The sequence below is a fragment of the Neovison vison genome, chromosome 3 (genome assembly GCF_020171115.1).
Source record: "Neovison vison isolate M4711 chromosome 3, ASM_NN_V1, whole genome shotgun sequence".
NCBI lineage: Eukaryota > Metazoa > Chordata > Mammalia > Carnivora > Mustelidae > Neogale > Neogale vison.
Genome location: NC_058093.1, coordinates 201,069,056 through 201,084,287, shown reverse-complemented (window position 1 = coordinate 201,084,287; position 15,232 = coordinate 201,069,056). Strand labels below are relative to the sequence as shown.

Sequence of the window (15,232 nt, the reverse complement as noted above, 5' to 3'; positions counted from 1 at the left end):
AGAGAGATATAACAGCGATGCACGTTGTAGGCCCCGTGTGTGCGCGATAGCAAGTGGTAGAAAGACCGTGTTTCTCTGCGATGAGACACAGCGTCACGGTTCATTTGAAATGACAAGATGACAACCGTGTCTCCCGGAAGACCAGCGCTCGAGAAGCCCTCAGGAGGCAGCCATGCTGAGACTGTTCCCCACTGCCGGCAGGCTGAATGGAGGGACACAGGTGGGTCCGGGGAGGGGACGCCAGGGCCAGGTGTCCCTCCCTGCCACCCCTCCCCCGGCCACTGCCCCAGCTCCGGCGCCCCCGGGGTCTCCATTCCCGGGGAAGGGGTCGCTGTCACAAGCTCCTGCTTCTGGAGTATTCCTGAGCCCCCGGGCAGGTTTCCGCACATGGAAATGTGGTACAGAGACCCGGGCGGACAGGGTTGTCTGTGGTGGGGCGTGGGCCGGCGCTTCTGTCCAGCAAGGCCACGTTGTGGGGTGTCTTGCATCTGGACACGAACACTTCATAACAGCTGTTCCCCGGACTCGGGCCATTGCGTGCATTTTTGTAATTTGTCCTATCTGCGTACCATCTGTATGGCTGCTTATTTAATATTTTTTTGAAGCTAATGTAATTTATTTTTAAAGAAAGTCTTCATAGTTGGAAAGCCAGCATCACATGCCATAAATAGAACATCGCCATGAAAACGGAAATAGTGGAAATGAGAAACTACATCGCTAAATTCTAAGTCTGAGGCTTTCTCTCTCTGGTAGTGGGGATTTCAGCATCTAACTCAAACTTTTCCTTTCAGTAATGCTCTTCGGACAGAAGGATGGAAACAGAATTGAAACATCCGCGTCATAAACAGCTCGGCCGCGAGGGGCCTTCACACGCAGCAGGGCCCCGGGGTCATCTTGATGCCACCGGAAGGCTGCAGCCGAGCACGTGTGCAGTCGTTGTGTGTGTGTGTGTGTGTGTGTGTGAGTGCATGTGAGTGCGTGGTGCATCAAACACTCACACTGAATGTGGAGTGCTTCATTTCTCATGGGCAGAGTCGCGCCCTCGCTATTTTTATTTGGTTCCAGGATCTTTTTCCAGGTAAACGTACTGTCCCCAAAAGTCTGGAAATACGGAGACAAGTGCGTGTCCCCTGCCGCATGCCGTGTGTGTCCCCAGGGAGCCGGAGCCCACAGAAGAGCATGCAGAGCAGGTAAGACTGTGGTGTGTGGGAACCCACTCGTTCACGTTCTTAGGGGCGCCCCCATGAACACAGTGGGTGACACGGCGAGGTCACAAGCTCAACTACCCCAGTTTGGCAAACAGGACCAAGGAAATGAGTGATGCCTTCCCCAGGGTGTGCCATCTGCTGCCCTGGCATAGACACCCCACGGGGCATGGTCCCATTGCTCCCTGCTGGAAGCACAAGTTCCCACAGCACACGCTGTAAATCACAGTTCGCTCTCAGGAGACGTCTCCGCCCTGATGCTCCGACTCCTGAGAGCTCGGCCCTGAGTGTGCGACAGAGCTGCACGCGCTTGACCCGCATTGTTGAGGGGAGCAGCGACTCTCCTGGAGGCCCGTGCAATGAGACACAGGGTGTCCCAGGCCTTCTGCTGGCCTCTGCTCTCCTGCGCTCATGGATAGTTACCTCCCACACCACTTGGGTCTAAATGCAAGTCGGCCAGCTCACCCTGTGCTCGGCGAAGGGACGGCTCTGTGTGGTTTGCTGTGCAGCGTAAAGGAGTTTCAGGTATGGGGGCCACGTACTCCCCGCGCCCCACGCACCAACTCGGACTGCCGCATCCCCGTGGAAACCTCCCCGCTGTAGCAGTCAGTGAGCTGCGAGGAATTACAAAACCTCCTCACCCTTACATGTGGTTGTCATTTATGAAAAGGCAGATGTTAATACTTTAACAGGAAGAAAATAACGTAGTTAAAGAGAAATGTCAACTAATTTTAGAAAACACACAGAAAGTATAAAGACGGAGAGGGGAGCAGAGTTCGCGGTGCGCAGACTTACTTCAGGGCCTGCGATCACCAAGTAGACGTTAGGCTCTTCACGATGCCATTCTTGGGAAGAAAGAGAAAAAAAATTTCAGTGGTTTTATGCCATAGATGGAAACGTAATTAAGTTTAACGTTTTTTATATGATAATATACATTATTTATCACTGTTCATTCAACAGTCAAATTCTATGTATTTGAAACGTAAACACTGAACGTTGTATTATTCTAAGTAAAATGCTTTTTCTAGAATGTTGTGCATTATCTGGATCTCACCCCTATTGGAACAACCAGGAGAAAACACTCCACAAGCCAGCGTGGACTTAGGGGTGATTCAATCAACGCAGCAAATCTCCAAACGTGTCCTACAAACTGCCATGTATGAAACATTTCCAGGTAAGATGATCTTATTCTTACAATTATTCACTGTTTTTGTGATTTCCTCAGAAGCCGAGGGCACAGGAGAGTAGAAATGGACAGCACCCAGTGCTCTTATTTTTCTGGTCGTTTCCAGAGTACCCACCTAGAAGCGGTTCTGCTCATGTGGAAAGACGGAGACGAGAGGACTGAAAATCCTACAGACAGGCAGGCTGAGACCAGGCCCCAAACAGAATTCTGTCAACAAAACGTACCTGAGAACACATCCACCAAGTAAAGAGGGTCCTTAACTTGTCTAAGGCCACACACCAGGAGAAAGATGTGTAAGTTATCAGCACTTTGGTTAATCCCTGCAAGGGAAGAGTTCAGGTGTTTAGTGGGGAGAAGGCACTGGACACCAGGGGAGCAAAGACCCGAGGCGCTGCTCCGAAGCCGCAGGGCTCCCGCCTCTCCGCACCCGCCCCCCGTAACCTTCACACAGTTCCCTGCACGAATCATCTGCCCCTCCTGGTGGGAAAACCTAAGCTGAGTTCAGCCCTGAAAACGGGCTGTGCTGCGAGAAAGGAGCAATTCTTGTGAAGTGTGAGCCACAGGCCCTGGAAAGCATTTGGCTAGAATTTCAGTTAGACGAGCATTTCCTTCATGCAAGTGAGGGGGCTTCATGCGGGGACGTGACCCCGAGTCCGCATGTTCACTGAGCAGCGCACACTAACATGGACGAGCCCACAGGTGCGTGGCCTAAAGGCTTTGGGTCACATGGTGGCTCCTCTCCCCGAGAGCTGGCCTGGCTTCGTGAACCCTCGGCTCCGGGCCGGCCTGGGGATTAGTGTTGGCCCACAGAGCCCAGGGGGAGGCCAGCGAGTGACTTCCGGGTCACGGCCGTGGGAAGCCCCGTGTTACTGTCTCTCACCCTCCAGAGCACTGCCACCTCCCAGCCAGGCCGGCTGCCTCCTTGGGGACGAGGATCTGCGGGGAGACGGCCGGCCGACCCCGCCGGAGCTGCAGGCCTCGGCCCAACTGCAGAGGGAGCGTGGGCCCAGCAGCAGACAGGTGCGGCCGGCAGGAGCCACCCCGGAGCCCGGGCCCAGCCGCCAGCCCCACGGCCACGGGAAACCGGGGCTCTTTAAGCCCCTCTGTGTTGAGGTGGTTTGAAGTACAGCTACAGGCAAGTGATCTGACAGAAATGATCTGTGCAGTTAACACAAGCCGACCTAAAACGTCATTCCAGATGCGTGCGCCTGCGCCCCAAATCGGGCCGGTGAGAGGATTTGGTGCCCGCGTGTATCACCCCACTCCCTGCTGTGCGCACTTCCCGTGTCTCGGTGCCGCTGTGAGCTGTGCACGGCTGCGTCGTCAGAGCGACAAGGGGACATGGCTGTGCCACCACCATGTGACCACACACGCTGTGTACTGACTGTGACATGTGGTAAGGCTGGGTGTCCCCACGGTCTGAAGTAACCGCTGACAATGTCATCAAGGTGTGGGGGGTTGTGGAGGATCTCCCCCACTGTGCTGCGCACCCCGGAACTCACCCTAGGAGGACAAGACGTACTGTGTGACTGAAAGTCCCAGCTGGAAGCCATGTGCAGAATTCGGATCCCCGATCAGAGGACTTTGAGGCCAGGTGACAAGCTATTCCCCTTAATGAATGATAACTTGAAGAATTCCTTTAAGGGACTGGAAGGTCCAGTGTGAGACACAGATAAATTCCTCCTTCCGAGGCAGGAGCCATCAGTGAAGCTGAAGCCAGACAGTGAATGTCCAGTGAGGACAAAAATCACAAGCGTCGTCATGAAAATCAGTTATTGGTGACATTGGAAAGTTAACAAAGGGACAAAGAGAAAGCCAGGGGATGTGCTGTTAACTACATGGGGAAGCCTTAGCCCTGGGCCCAGGGCACATGGGCGTGCACATATGCACATGCACACGTGTGCACATTGTTTTTATATTTAGAACAACTCCCGAAGGGCTGTGTGTCCAGATGTGAGCCCCTGGGTGGGACACAGCATCACAGACCACAATGTACCTGGAATATGTGCGCAAATACATAAGAAGACAAGAAGGAAAGGTAGAAAGAGACACGTGAATGTACCAAAAAGGGGGAGAAGTAATGAAAAAAAAAGTACAACAGCAAAGCAAACACAGAGATGACCCAGGGACGGGAGCCGAAGCAAGCCCGGTCTGAAAACCTGTCTGTTGTCTTGGCAGAAAGACTCCGCTGGCATCTATACATGTGCCCCACGACAGACATGAAGTCGGAAACGAGTCTGTCCCTTTATTTCACTGTGACGCGTGGTCTGGTTTCTGCTCCAGGGACGCCGGGAGAAGTGTGCCTCCGCCCACCCCTACCCAGGACCCCGAGGAAGCCAGCCTGGAGAGAGTGACCCACCAAGAACAACGTTCTGTGACTCGCAGTGAGTTGGACATGTGGTATGGAAACCTGTCCACATGACAGATGTGCCCCGTGTTAGCCATATTACACATGAGGAACTCTCATGTTTTCTCTCCCATTTCGGTTTTTTAAAGTGCTGGTTCCTGGGGCGCCTGGTGGCTCGATCAGGTGAGCATCTGACTCTTGATCTTGGCTCAGGTTCTGATCTCAGGTTGTGAGTTCAAGCCCTGTGTTGGGCCCAATACTGGGTATGGAGTCTCCTTAAAAATTATTTATTTTTTAACTTATTAACAAATAATGTATTATTTGTTTCAGGGGTGCAGGTCTGTGAATTGTCAGTGTTACACACCTCACAGCACTCACCACAGCACCTGCCCTCCCAACGTCCATCACCAGCCGCCCTTTCCTTTCTCCCCACCTCCCAGCAACCCTCAGTCTGTTTTGTGAGATTAAGAGTCTCTTATGGTTTGTCTCCCTCCCGATCCCATCTTGTTTCATTTTTTCCTTCCCTACCCCCCAAATCCCCCACGTTGCCTCTCAACTTTCTCATATCAGGGAGATCATATGATAATTGTTTTTCTCTGACTGACTTCACTCTGACTGACTTCACTAATACCCTCTAGTTCCATCCACGTTGTTGCAAATGGCAAGGTTTCATTTCTTTGATGGCTGCATAGTATTCCATTGTGTATATATACCACATCTTCTTTATCCATTCATCTGTTAATGGACATCTAGGTTCTTTCCATAGTTTGGCTATTGTAGACATTGCTGCTATAAACATTCGGGTGCATGTGCCCCTTCGGTTCACTACATTTGTATCTTTAGGGTAAATACCCAGCAGTGTGATTGCTGGGTCACAGGGTAGCTCTCTTTTCAACTTTCTGAGGAATCGCCATGCTGTTTTCCAGACTGGCTGCACCAGCTTGCATTCCCATCAACAGTATAGGAGGGCTCCCCTTTCTCCACATCCTCACCAGCATCTGTCATTCCTGACTTGTTACATTTTAGCCATTTAGCCATTCTGACTGGTGTGAGGTGATATCTCATTGTGGTTTTGATTTGTATTTCCCTGATGCCGAGTGATGTGGAGCACTTTTTCACGTGTCTGTTGGCCATCTGGATGTCTTTGCCAAAATGTCTGTTCATGTTTTCTGCCCATTTCTTGATTGGATTATTTGTCCTTTAGGTGTTGAGAGTTTGATAAGTTCTTTATAGACTTTGGATACTAGCCCTTTTTCTGATACATCATTTGCAAATATCTTCTCCCATTCTGTCGGTTGTCTTTTGGTTTTGTTGACTGTTTCCTTTGCTGTGCAGAAGTTTTTGATCTTGATGAAGTCCCAGTACTTCATTTTGGCCCTTGCTTACCTTGCTTTTAGTGATGTTTCTAGGAAGAAGTTGGTGTGGCTGAGGTCAAAGATGTGTTCTCCTCAAGGATCTGGATGGATTCCTGTCTCAAATTTAGGTCTTTCATCCATTTGAGTCTGTTTTTGTATGTGATGTAAGCAAATGGCCCAGTTTCATTCTTCTGCATGTGGCAGTCCAATTTTCCCAACACCATTTGTTGAAGAGACTGTCCCTTTTCCACTGGACATTCTTTCCTGCTTTGTTGAAGATTAGTTGACCAGAGTTGAGGGTCCACTTCTGGGCTCTCTGTTCTGTTCCATGGATCTATGTCTCTGTTTTTGTGCCAGTACCATGCTGTCTTGACGATGACAGCTTTGTAATAGAGCTTGAAGTCTGGAATTGTGATGCTGCCAACTTTGCTTTTCTTTTCCAACATTCCTCTGGCTATTCAGGGTCTCTTCTGGTTCCATATAAATTTCAGGATTATTTGTTCCATTTCTTTGAAAAAATTTGATGGTATTTTGATAGGGTTGCATTAAATGTGTTAGACATTTTCACAATATTTGTTCTTCTAATCCATGAGCATGGAACGTTTTCCCAATTTCTTCATGACTGCCTCAATGTCTTTCATGAGTACTTCATAGTTTTCTGGGTACAGATTCTTTGCCTCTTTAGTTAGGTTTATTCCTAAGTATTTTATCGTTTTGGGTGCAATTGTAAATGGGACTGACTCCCTAATTTTTTTTCAGTCTTGCTGTTGGTGTATAGCAATGCAGCTGATTTCTGTGCATTGATTTTATATCCTGACACTTTACTGAATTCCTATATGAGATCTAGGAGTTTTGGAATGGAGTCTTTTGGGTTTTCCACATAATGTATCATAACACCTGTGAAGAGTGATAGTTTGACTTCTTTGCCAATTTGGATGCCTTTAATTTCTTTTTGTTGTCTTGATTGCTGAGGCTGGGACTCTATTACTATGTTGAATAGCAGTGGTGACAGTGGACAGCCCTGCCGTGTTCCTGACCTTAGGGGAAAACTCTCAGTTTTTCTCCACTGAGGATGATATTCGCTGTGGGGTTTTCATAGATGGCTTTGATGATATTGAAGTATGTACCCTCTATCCCTACACTGTGAAGAGTTTTGATCAGGAAAGGATGCTGTACTTTGTCAAATGCTTTTTCAGGATCTATTTAGAGTATCAAATGGTTCTTGTTCTTTCTTTTATTAATGTATCACATTGATTGATTTGTGGTTGTCGAACCACCCTTGCAGCCCAGGAACAAATTCAGTTTGGTCATGGTGAATCATCCTTTTAATGACTATTGGATCCTACTGGCTAGTATTTTGGTGAGAATTTTCACATCTGTGTTCATCAAGGATATTGGTCTGTTATTTTCCTTTTTATTTTTCCCAATTTATTTATTTTCAGAAAAACAGTATTCATTATTTTTTCACCACACCCAGTGCTCCATGCAAGCTGTGCCCTCTATAATACCCACCACCTGGTACCCCAACCTCCCACCCCCCCGCCACTTCAAACCCCTCAGACTGTTTTTCAGAGTCCATAGTCTCTCATGGTTCACCTCCCCTTCCAATTTACCCAAATTCCCTACTCCTCTCTAATGCCCCTTGTCCTCCATGCTATTGGTTATGCTCCACAAATGAGTGAAACCATATGATAATTGACTCTCTCTGCTTGACTGATTTCACTCAGCTGTTATTTTCCTTTTTGATGGGGTCCTTGTCTGGTTTTGGGATCAAGGTCATGCTGGCCTCATAAAGTAAGTTTGGACATTTTCCTTCCATTTTTATTTTTTGGAACAGTTTCAGGAGAACACGCATTAATTCTTCTTTAAATGTTTGGTAGTGGGGCGCCTGGGTGACTCAGTAGGTTAAGCCTCTGCCTTCAGCTCAGGTCATAATCTCAGGGTCCTGGGATCGAGCCCCACATGGGGCTCTCTGCTTGGCATAGAGCCTGCTCCCGCCACCGCCACCTACTTGTGATCTCTCTATAAAATAAATAAATAAAATTTTAAAAAGAAGTGCTAAACCTGGCACCCACATAGTTTATAAAAAAATAAAAATAAAAAAATATAAATGTTTGTAGGATTCCCCTGGGAAGCTGTGTGGTCTTGGCCTCTTGTTTATTGGGAGATTTTGAGGACTGCTTCAATCTCCTTACTGGTTATGGGGCTGTTCAGGTTTTCTGTTTCTTCCTGGTTCAGTTGTGGTCGTTTATACATCTCTAGGAATGCATCCATTTCTTCCAGATTGTCAAATTTGCTGATGTATAGTTGCTCATAATATGTTCTTATAATTGTTTGTATTTCTTTGGTGTTGGTTGTGATCTCTCCTGTTTCGTTCATGATTTTATTAATTGGGTCCTTTCTCTTTTCTTTTTAATAAGTCTGGCCCAGGGTTTCATCAGTCTTACTAGTTCTTTCAAAGAACCAGCTCCTAGTTTCAATGATCTGTTCTACTGTTCTTTTGGTTTCTATTTCATCGATTTCTGCTCTGATCTTTATTCTCTTCTGCTGGCTTTAGGCTTTCTTTGCTGTTCATTCTCCAGCTCATTTAGGTGTAGGGTTAGGGTGTGTACTTGAGATCTTTCTTTAGAAAGGCTTGTACTGCTATATACTTTCCTCTCAGGACCGCCATTGCTGTGTCCCAAAGATTTTGAACAGTTGTGTTTTTATTTTCCTTTGTTTCCATGAATTTAATTTCTGGGTTGACCCATTCATTCTTTAGTAGGATGCTCTTTTGCCTCGTGTATTTGGGTTCTTTCCAACTTTCCTCTTGTGATTGAGTTCTAGCTTCAGAGCACTGTGGTCTGAAAATCTGCAGGGAATGATCCCAGTCTTTGGGTACCGGTTGAGACCTGATTTGTGACCCAGGATGTGATCTGTTCTAGAGAATGTTCCATGTGCACTAGAGAAGAATGTGTATGTATTCTGTTGCTTTGGGATGGGATGTTCTGAGTAGATTTGTGATGTCCATCTGGTCCAGTGTGGCATTTAAGGCCTTTATTTCCTTGTTGGTATTTTGGTTAGATGATCTGTCCATTTCAGTGTTGGGGGCTGTTAATGTCCCCTGCTACTACTGTATTACTGTTGATGTATTTGATTTTTTTTATTATTTGGTTTATAAAATTGGCTGTGCCCATGTTAGGGGCATAGATATTTACAAATGTTAGATGTTCTTGTTGGACAGACCCTTTAAGTATGATATAGTGTCCTTCCTTATCCCCTATTATAGTATTTGGCTTAAAATCTATCTGATAAAAGGATGGCCACCCCAGCTTTCTTTTGATGTCCATTAGCATGGTAAATGGTTTTCCACTCCTTACTTTAAATCTGGAGGTGTCTTTGGGTCTAAAATGAGTCTCTTGCAGACAGCATATCAATGGGACTTATTATTATTTTTTAATCCATTCTGATACCCTGTGTTTTTGATTGGGGAATTTAGCCATTTACATTCAGGGTAAATGTTGAATGATATGAATTTAGTGCCATTGTATTGCCTCTAAGCTGACTGTTACTGTATATTGTTTCTGTTCCTTTCTGTTCTATGTTATTTTTAGGCTCTCTTTGCTTAGAGGGCCCCTTTCAATATTTCCTGTAGGGCTGGTTTGGTGATCTCAAATTCTCCTCTCTCCCTGGTCTCTGACCGTGCTCTGTGCTCATGTGGTCTGTGACCGAGCAGGTCTATCTCTGGTGCACGGCCCTGTTTGGAGTCTCCAAACCCAGCGGACTCCTGCAGCACACTCCCATGCTGTTCCTCCCAGAGGAAGTTGGGGGGGGTGTGTCTCCCCAGATTTGCCACTTGTGGGGTCCCAGCTCGAAAAGCAGTATCCCGACTGTGTCAGGGATCACGATTTAAGGTTACCCCGAGCTGACAGCCCACTCCTCGGCTCCGTCCCTGTAGCCCACCTTCCCTGCTCTGATACCTGCGAGCTCTGCCACACTCAGGCACTCCCACTCTTTCTGTGACCCCAAGAGACCTGAGACCACACTGTCCCTGCAAGGGCTGTACCCCTGCTTAGCTTCTGGAGCGACGTCCCTCGGTGGAGCAGACTTCTAAAGTTCCGCTTTTGTGCTCTGCTGCTCTCTCTTGCTGGGAGCCTGCCCCTGTCTGTCTCTTTTCCCATATGTTGCCTTAGACTCACTTCTCCACACGTCCCACCTTCCAGAAAGTGGTCGCTTTTCTGTTCCTAGAATTGCTGCTCCTCTTCTCTTTGTTCACAGTTGAGTCTGCAGGTGTTTGGGATGGTTGGATAACCATTACTGGGTAGGCATTGGTCCCCACGGGCTGAGCGCCCTCCATGCTGCCCAGCACTCTGCCTGTCAGCTGCTCCATGGAACTAACCTGATCTGCGTGAAGCCACTTTCTCTCCCAGCGTCTGTTCTAGCCACTCTGTTCATTTGTTTTTTGTCCATGTGTTATTATAAGGAAAAAAGAATCCAAGGATTTCATTTGAGTGCATTAGATGTAGTGGATTTTAGCTGGAAAATTTGATTTGGGGGCTGTGAAAATATCAAGGGATCTGGTAACATCAATTTCCCACCTGAAGAACAAAGGGTTTTCCGAGGCCTGGCCAAGAAAGCAAAACACTACCATCCAAGCTTGGCATAGTCCAGTCTCCACATAGAAACAGAATTGAAAGGCGGAGAGAAGAAAATTAAATAGATGTGTTAAGAATAGAGATACAAACAAAAGAAAATCAGGAAGGTCTGGTCAAATTCATGCTTTCACAGTTTTTGGGTTTGGTGGCTTACAAAGAATTGCTGTTTTAGATGCGGCAGTTATGGGCATTTATTTATTTATTTATTTGAGAGAGATGGAGAAAACACAGCAGGGAGGGGCATGCAGAGGAAGACTGAGAAGCAGGGTCCCTGCTAAGCAGGGAGCCTGATGTGGGGCTTGATCCCAGAACCCTGGACTGGGATCCTGACCTGAGCTGGAGGCAGAGGCTTAACCATCTGAGCTATCCAGGCGCCCTGGTTCTTGACATTTAAAAGCAAAAATCACACATCATTGAATCGTAGAAACATTCAAGTTGGACATGGAAATGTACATAAAAACTCCAAGGTAACTGACCTGATTCCTGTACATTTATCTTCTGATCAGAATAACTACTGTAAACAGCATGTAAAAAACTGTAATGATGCCACTCAGTGCCTGTAACCTACTTTATTCTTCATTTCTCCCTAGCTGGTATGTTGGAACATGGTATCTGGTTAGCATAAACATCGTTCAGTGTTTTAAAAAGATTTAGCAGTTTGGTAGCTAGGGCTTAGAGGGAGAACTGATAGTCTCGGAAGGACACAGACAGCCTGAAGGAGGGCACATCATGAAATCAACATCGGGGACCCGAGCAGCAGGCAGAAGCCCTTGGAGACTAATCAAGCGCTCGTCAGTGGGCGCGCTGCTGAGAGACCCCGCCCCACCCGCCCCTGTGACTGCCAGGTGAGCAGTTGGTACGACGCAGGGGCTGAGTATCTGAGGGCTAGGAATCTGCCCTGAATTCATCGGGTTTTCTGTTTTCACTGTCTAAAGCTCAAAGTGGAAGTGACAAATCAGTCACGGGCCCCAGAGGCCAGGCTGAGATTGAGGATGGGTGGGGAAGACCATCCGTCTCAAGTCCAAAAGACAAAAAAGATGAACGACCGCACAAACGAGAACAGACACCTGCTCATAAAATGGAGAGACACCCATTAACTCTGCCTCCACCAGACGCCAGGACCAGCGAGCCGGCGACTGTGACACCACCAGCCTCCCTCTGCCATGGGTCCCGGCCGTGGTCATGGCTTCTAACTACGCCCGTGAAGGCGGAGCTGCGGGCCAGCAGGTCTGAGGAGTCTTACCCATCCCACTGCTGTCCCGTTAATCACTCCATAGTAAGACCAACGAAACAATCAACCAGAGACTACAAGCTCGATGAAAAATCACTCTCCTTTTGGAAATTATGACTGTTAGTCACAGCGCCAGCGGCATCCCATGATATAGAGAAGCTGAAATAACCTCCCGACAGGCGATTTCCAGCGGTCCGGCTGGATCTGAGTAATGGTCTGCGCTTCCCTGCGCGACGGAGCGCTGGGGCGGCTGGGGTTCCTCCATGACGTGGGGAACAGCCCTGCTGCTGGCCCCGAGGCCGATGGAAAATGGTTTCTATAAAATGCTTGGAAATTTTCGTTTTTCAGTGGACCCTAATGCTGACCTACAGTAGGTGGGTGGGGGGTTTCTGTGGAGAGGAAACGAGCTTGGGGTCTGCACATTTGCTTGCAGACAGGGCTGTGGTTTGCATTTTCAGCTCCTCTCTGAAGTTTACGTCAGGCTTGCAACGTCAGAGCCCCCCTTTCCCCCCAACAGTACCCTGGCAACGTCGACCCTCACAAGAAACAGTGGGGGTTGGAAGAGAAGAGTTCTTCCACTTTACACTGCACTGGGTGGGTCAGTGGTAGCTCTTCCCACACCCTCAGCAGGATGACGGGGCTGCTCGGCCCAGTCCCCAAGAGCACACACTTATGGGGCTCATGGGTGGGCAAGAAAACTTCCTGTATTTAAAGATACTGTGATATGCTCATTGATGCTGCCTTCTCAGGAGACAATTATGCATGAAAGCTCTAAGGGCATCAATAATCTAACCCAGAGATTCTGTTTTCAGGTGTTCCAAAGAAAACAACTGGGCCTCAACACCCAAAGAACAAATAATCCAGTCAAGAAATGGGCGGAGAACATGAACAGACATTTTGGCAAAGAAGACATCCAGATGGCCAACAGACACGTGAAAAAGTGCTCCACATCACTCGGCATCAGGGAAATACAAATCAAAACCACAGTGAGATCCCAGCTCACACCAGTCAGAATGGCCAAAATTAACAAGTCAGGAATGACAGACGCTGGCAAGGACGGGGAGAAAGGGGAGCCTCCTGCACTGCTGAGGGGAACGCACGCTGGGGCAGCCACTCTGGAAACCAGTGTGGAGGTTCCTCAGAAAGTTGAAAATAGAACTACCCTACGACCCAGCAATTGCATTACTGGGTATTTACCCCGAAGATACAAATGTAGTGATTGGAAGGGGCACGTGCACCCTAATGTTTATAGCAGCAATGTCCACAATAGCCAAACTATGGAAAGAACCTAGATGTCCATCAACAGATGAATGGATAAGATGTGGTTCAGGGGTGCCTGGGTGGCTCAGTGGGTTAAGCCTCTGCTTTTGGCTCAGGTCATGATCGCAGAGTCCTGGGATCAAGCCCCACATCGGGCTCTCTGCTCAGTGGGGAGTCTGCTTCCCTTCCTCTCCCTCTGCCTGCCTCTCTGCCTACTTGTGATCTCTCTGTCAAATAAATAAATAATTAATTAAAAAAAAAAGATGTGGTTCATATACAGAATGGAATACTATGCAAAATAAGTCAGAGAAAGAATTCTCACATGATCTCACTGATATGAGGAATTTGAGAAACAAGGCAGAGGATCCCAGGGGAAAGGAGGGAAAAATGAAACAAGATGAAACCAGAAAGGGAGATAAACCATAAGAGATTCTTAATCTCAGGAAACAAACAGGGTTGCTGGAGGGGAGGGGGGTGAGAGGGATGTGGTGGCTGGTGAGGGATGCTGGGAAGGGCACGTGCTATGGTGAGTGCTATGAGCTGTGTAGACTGATGAACCTGCACCCCTGGGGAAATAATACATTATATGTTAATTTAAAAATGGGCAAATTTTATAGTATGTTTAAAAAAAACTGGGCAAATGTATGAAGATTGAAATGTATGTATCATCTGCATTGCTATATATCAATGTGTTTAAAAAAGGGTTGGTCAAATAAGTCTGTAGAACTCAATACTACAAAGGATTTTTGATTAGAATTAATAAATTCATAAGATTTCAGGATATAATGTAAAAAATCAATTGCATTTTTGTATACTGGCAACAAACAATTCAGAAATAAAATTTAAGAAACCTTTAGAGTAGCATCAAAAATAACAAAATCCTTAATAATTTTTTATTTATTTGAGAGAGAGAGAGAGCACGATCGGGGGAAGAGGAGGAAAGGGAGAAGCAGGCTTCCCACTGAGCAGGAAGCACCATGTGGGCTGAGATCATGACCTGAGACCGGCTAAGCCACCCAGGCGCCCGTTTATTCAAAAAAACAGACTTGTACAAATCATTATGAAGGTAAAGGAGACTCAACAAAGTGGACAGATCATGTTCCCCATTCTCCCTAAATTCATCTGCAGATCAATACAGTGGGGTTTTAGTAGAGATTGACAGGTGGGTGGGAACGTACAGGAATCAGGCACAACACCTAGAACAGCCCGAACAGCGGCTAAGCCGAGTTACCAACTCAAGCACCATCTCAACGTTCTGCAAACCCACGATTCAGCAAAGAAAATCATTTTCAGTGAACGATACTAGCACAATGTGCAGAAGAAAGGGATTTTGATTCCTACCTCATATCACACGCAAAAATTAATTTCAGATGGTTAAAATCCAAATGAAAGCGCTAAAACATGAACACTTATGGAGGAAATGAAATAGGGAAAAGCCTTCTGTGGACTTTGAGCAGGCAAAGGTTTCTTGGTCAGGGCTCAGTGGTAACCATTAATGAAAAATGGATAAACTAGAAGAAAACAGGTAAACCGGAGGAAACAAAATATTCATGTGTATACACATATCTCACAGAAGACTCCAAACCCTCTCTCCTTCCCATGCTCCCAAGGAAGAGACACTCATGATGTCTTTGGGACAGAGAAGCCAGGGTACCCTGGCCTCAGTTCCCGCTCCCCGGCCCCTTGTTCCCTTTGACCTGAAGAACCTCTTCTCCCAAACCCCAGGAGCACCCCATGTACCTCACGCCACTGGACAGGAAGCACCCTGGTCAAAATGTCTCACCTGAGCGGCGGAGGAAGGTGTCCCAGCTGAAGGCAGCGTTTGGTACGGTCACGACTCCTGGGTCGAAGGAGAGAAAGAACAGCCACCTTGATTAGATGCAACCCACTACCTTGTGTCCACGTGCAAATAATGGTCTCCTACGTGGTTCTTACGAGGAGCTCAAAGTTCCGAGTGCCTTGTGCATGCCTGTTCATCCCCCCCGCACGGGACGTTCAAAGGGAGCCCACAGGT

The 15,232-nt window shown here is 47.4% G+C and overlaps 1 protein-coding gene across 1 annotated transcript in view; it reads right to left on the bottom strand.

The window, feature by feature from the left end:
* The window catches only part of GLT1D1 (glycosyltransferase 1 domain containing 1), an 82,688-nt gene that overhangs the window by 30,628 nt on the left and 36,828 nt on the right, over positions 1–15,232 (bottom strand). Inside the window, 3 exon segments of the mRNA XM_044243541.1 lie at positions 2,001–2,050; positions 2,616–2,711; positions 15,002–15,058. Coding sequence (XP_044099476.1) covers positions 2,001–2,050; positions 2,616–2,711; positions 15,002–15,058 — 203 coding nt within the window.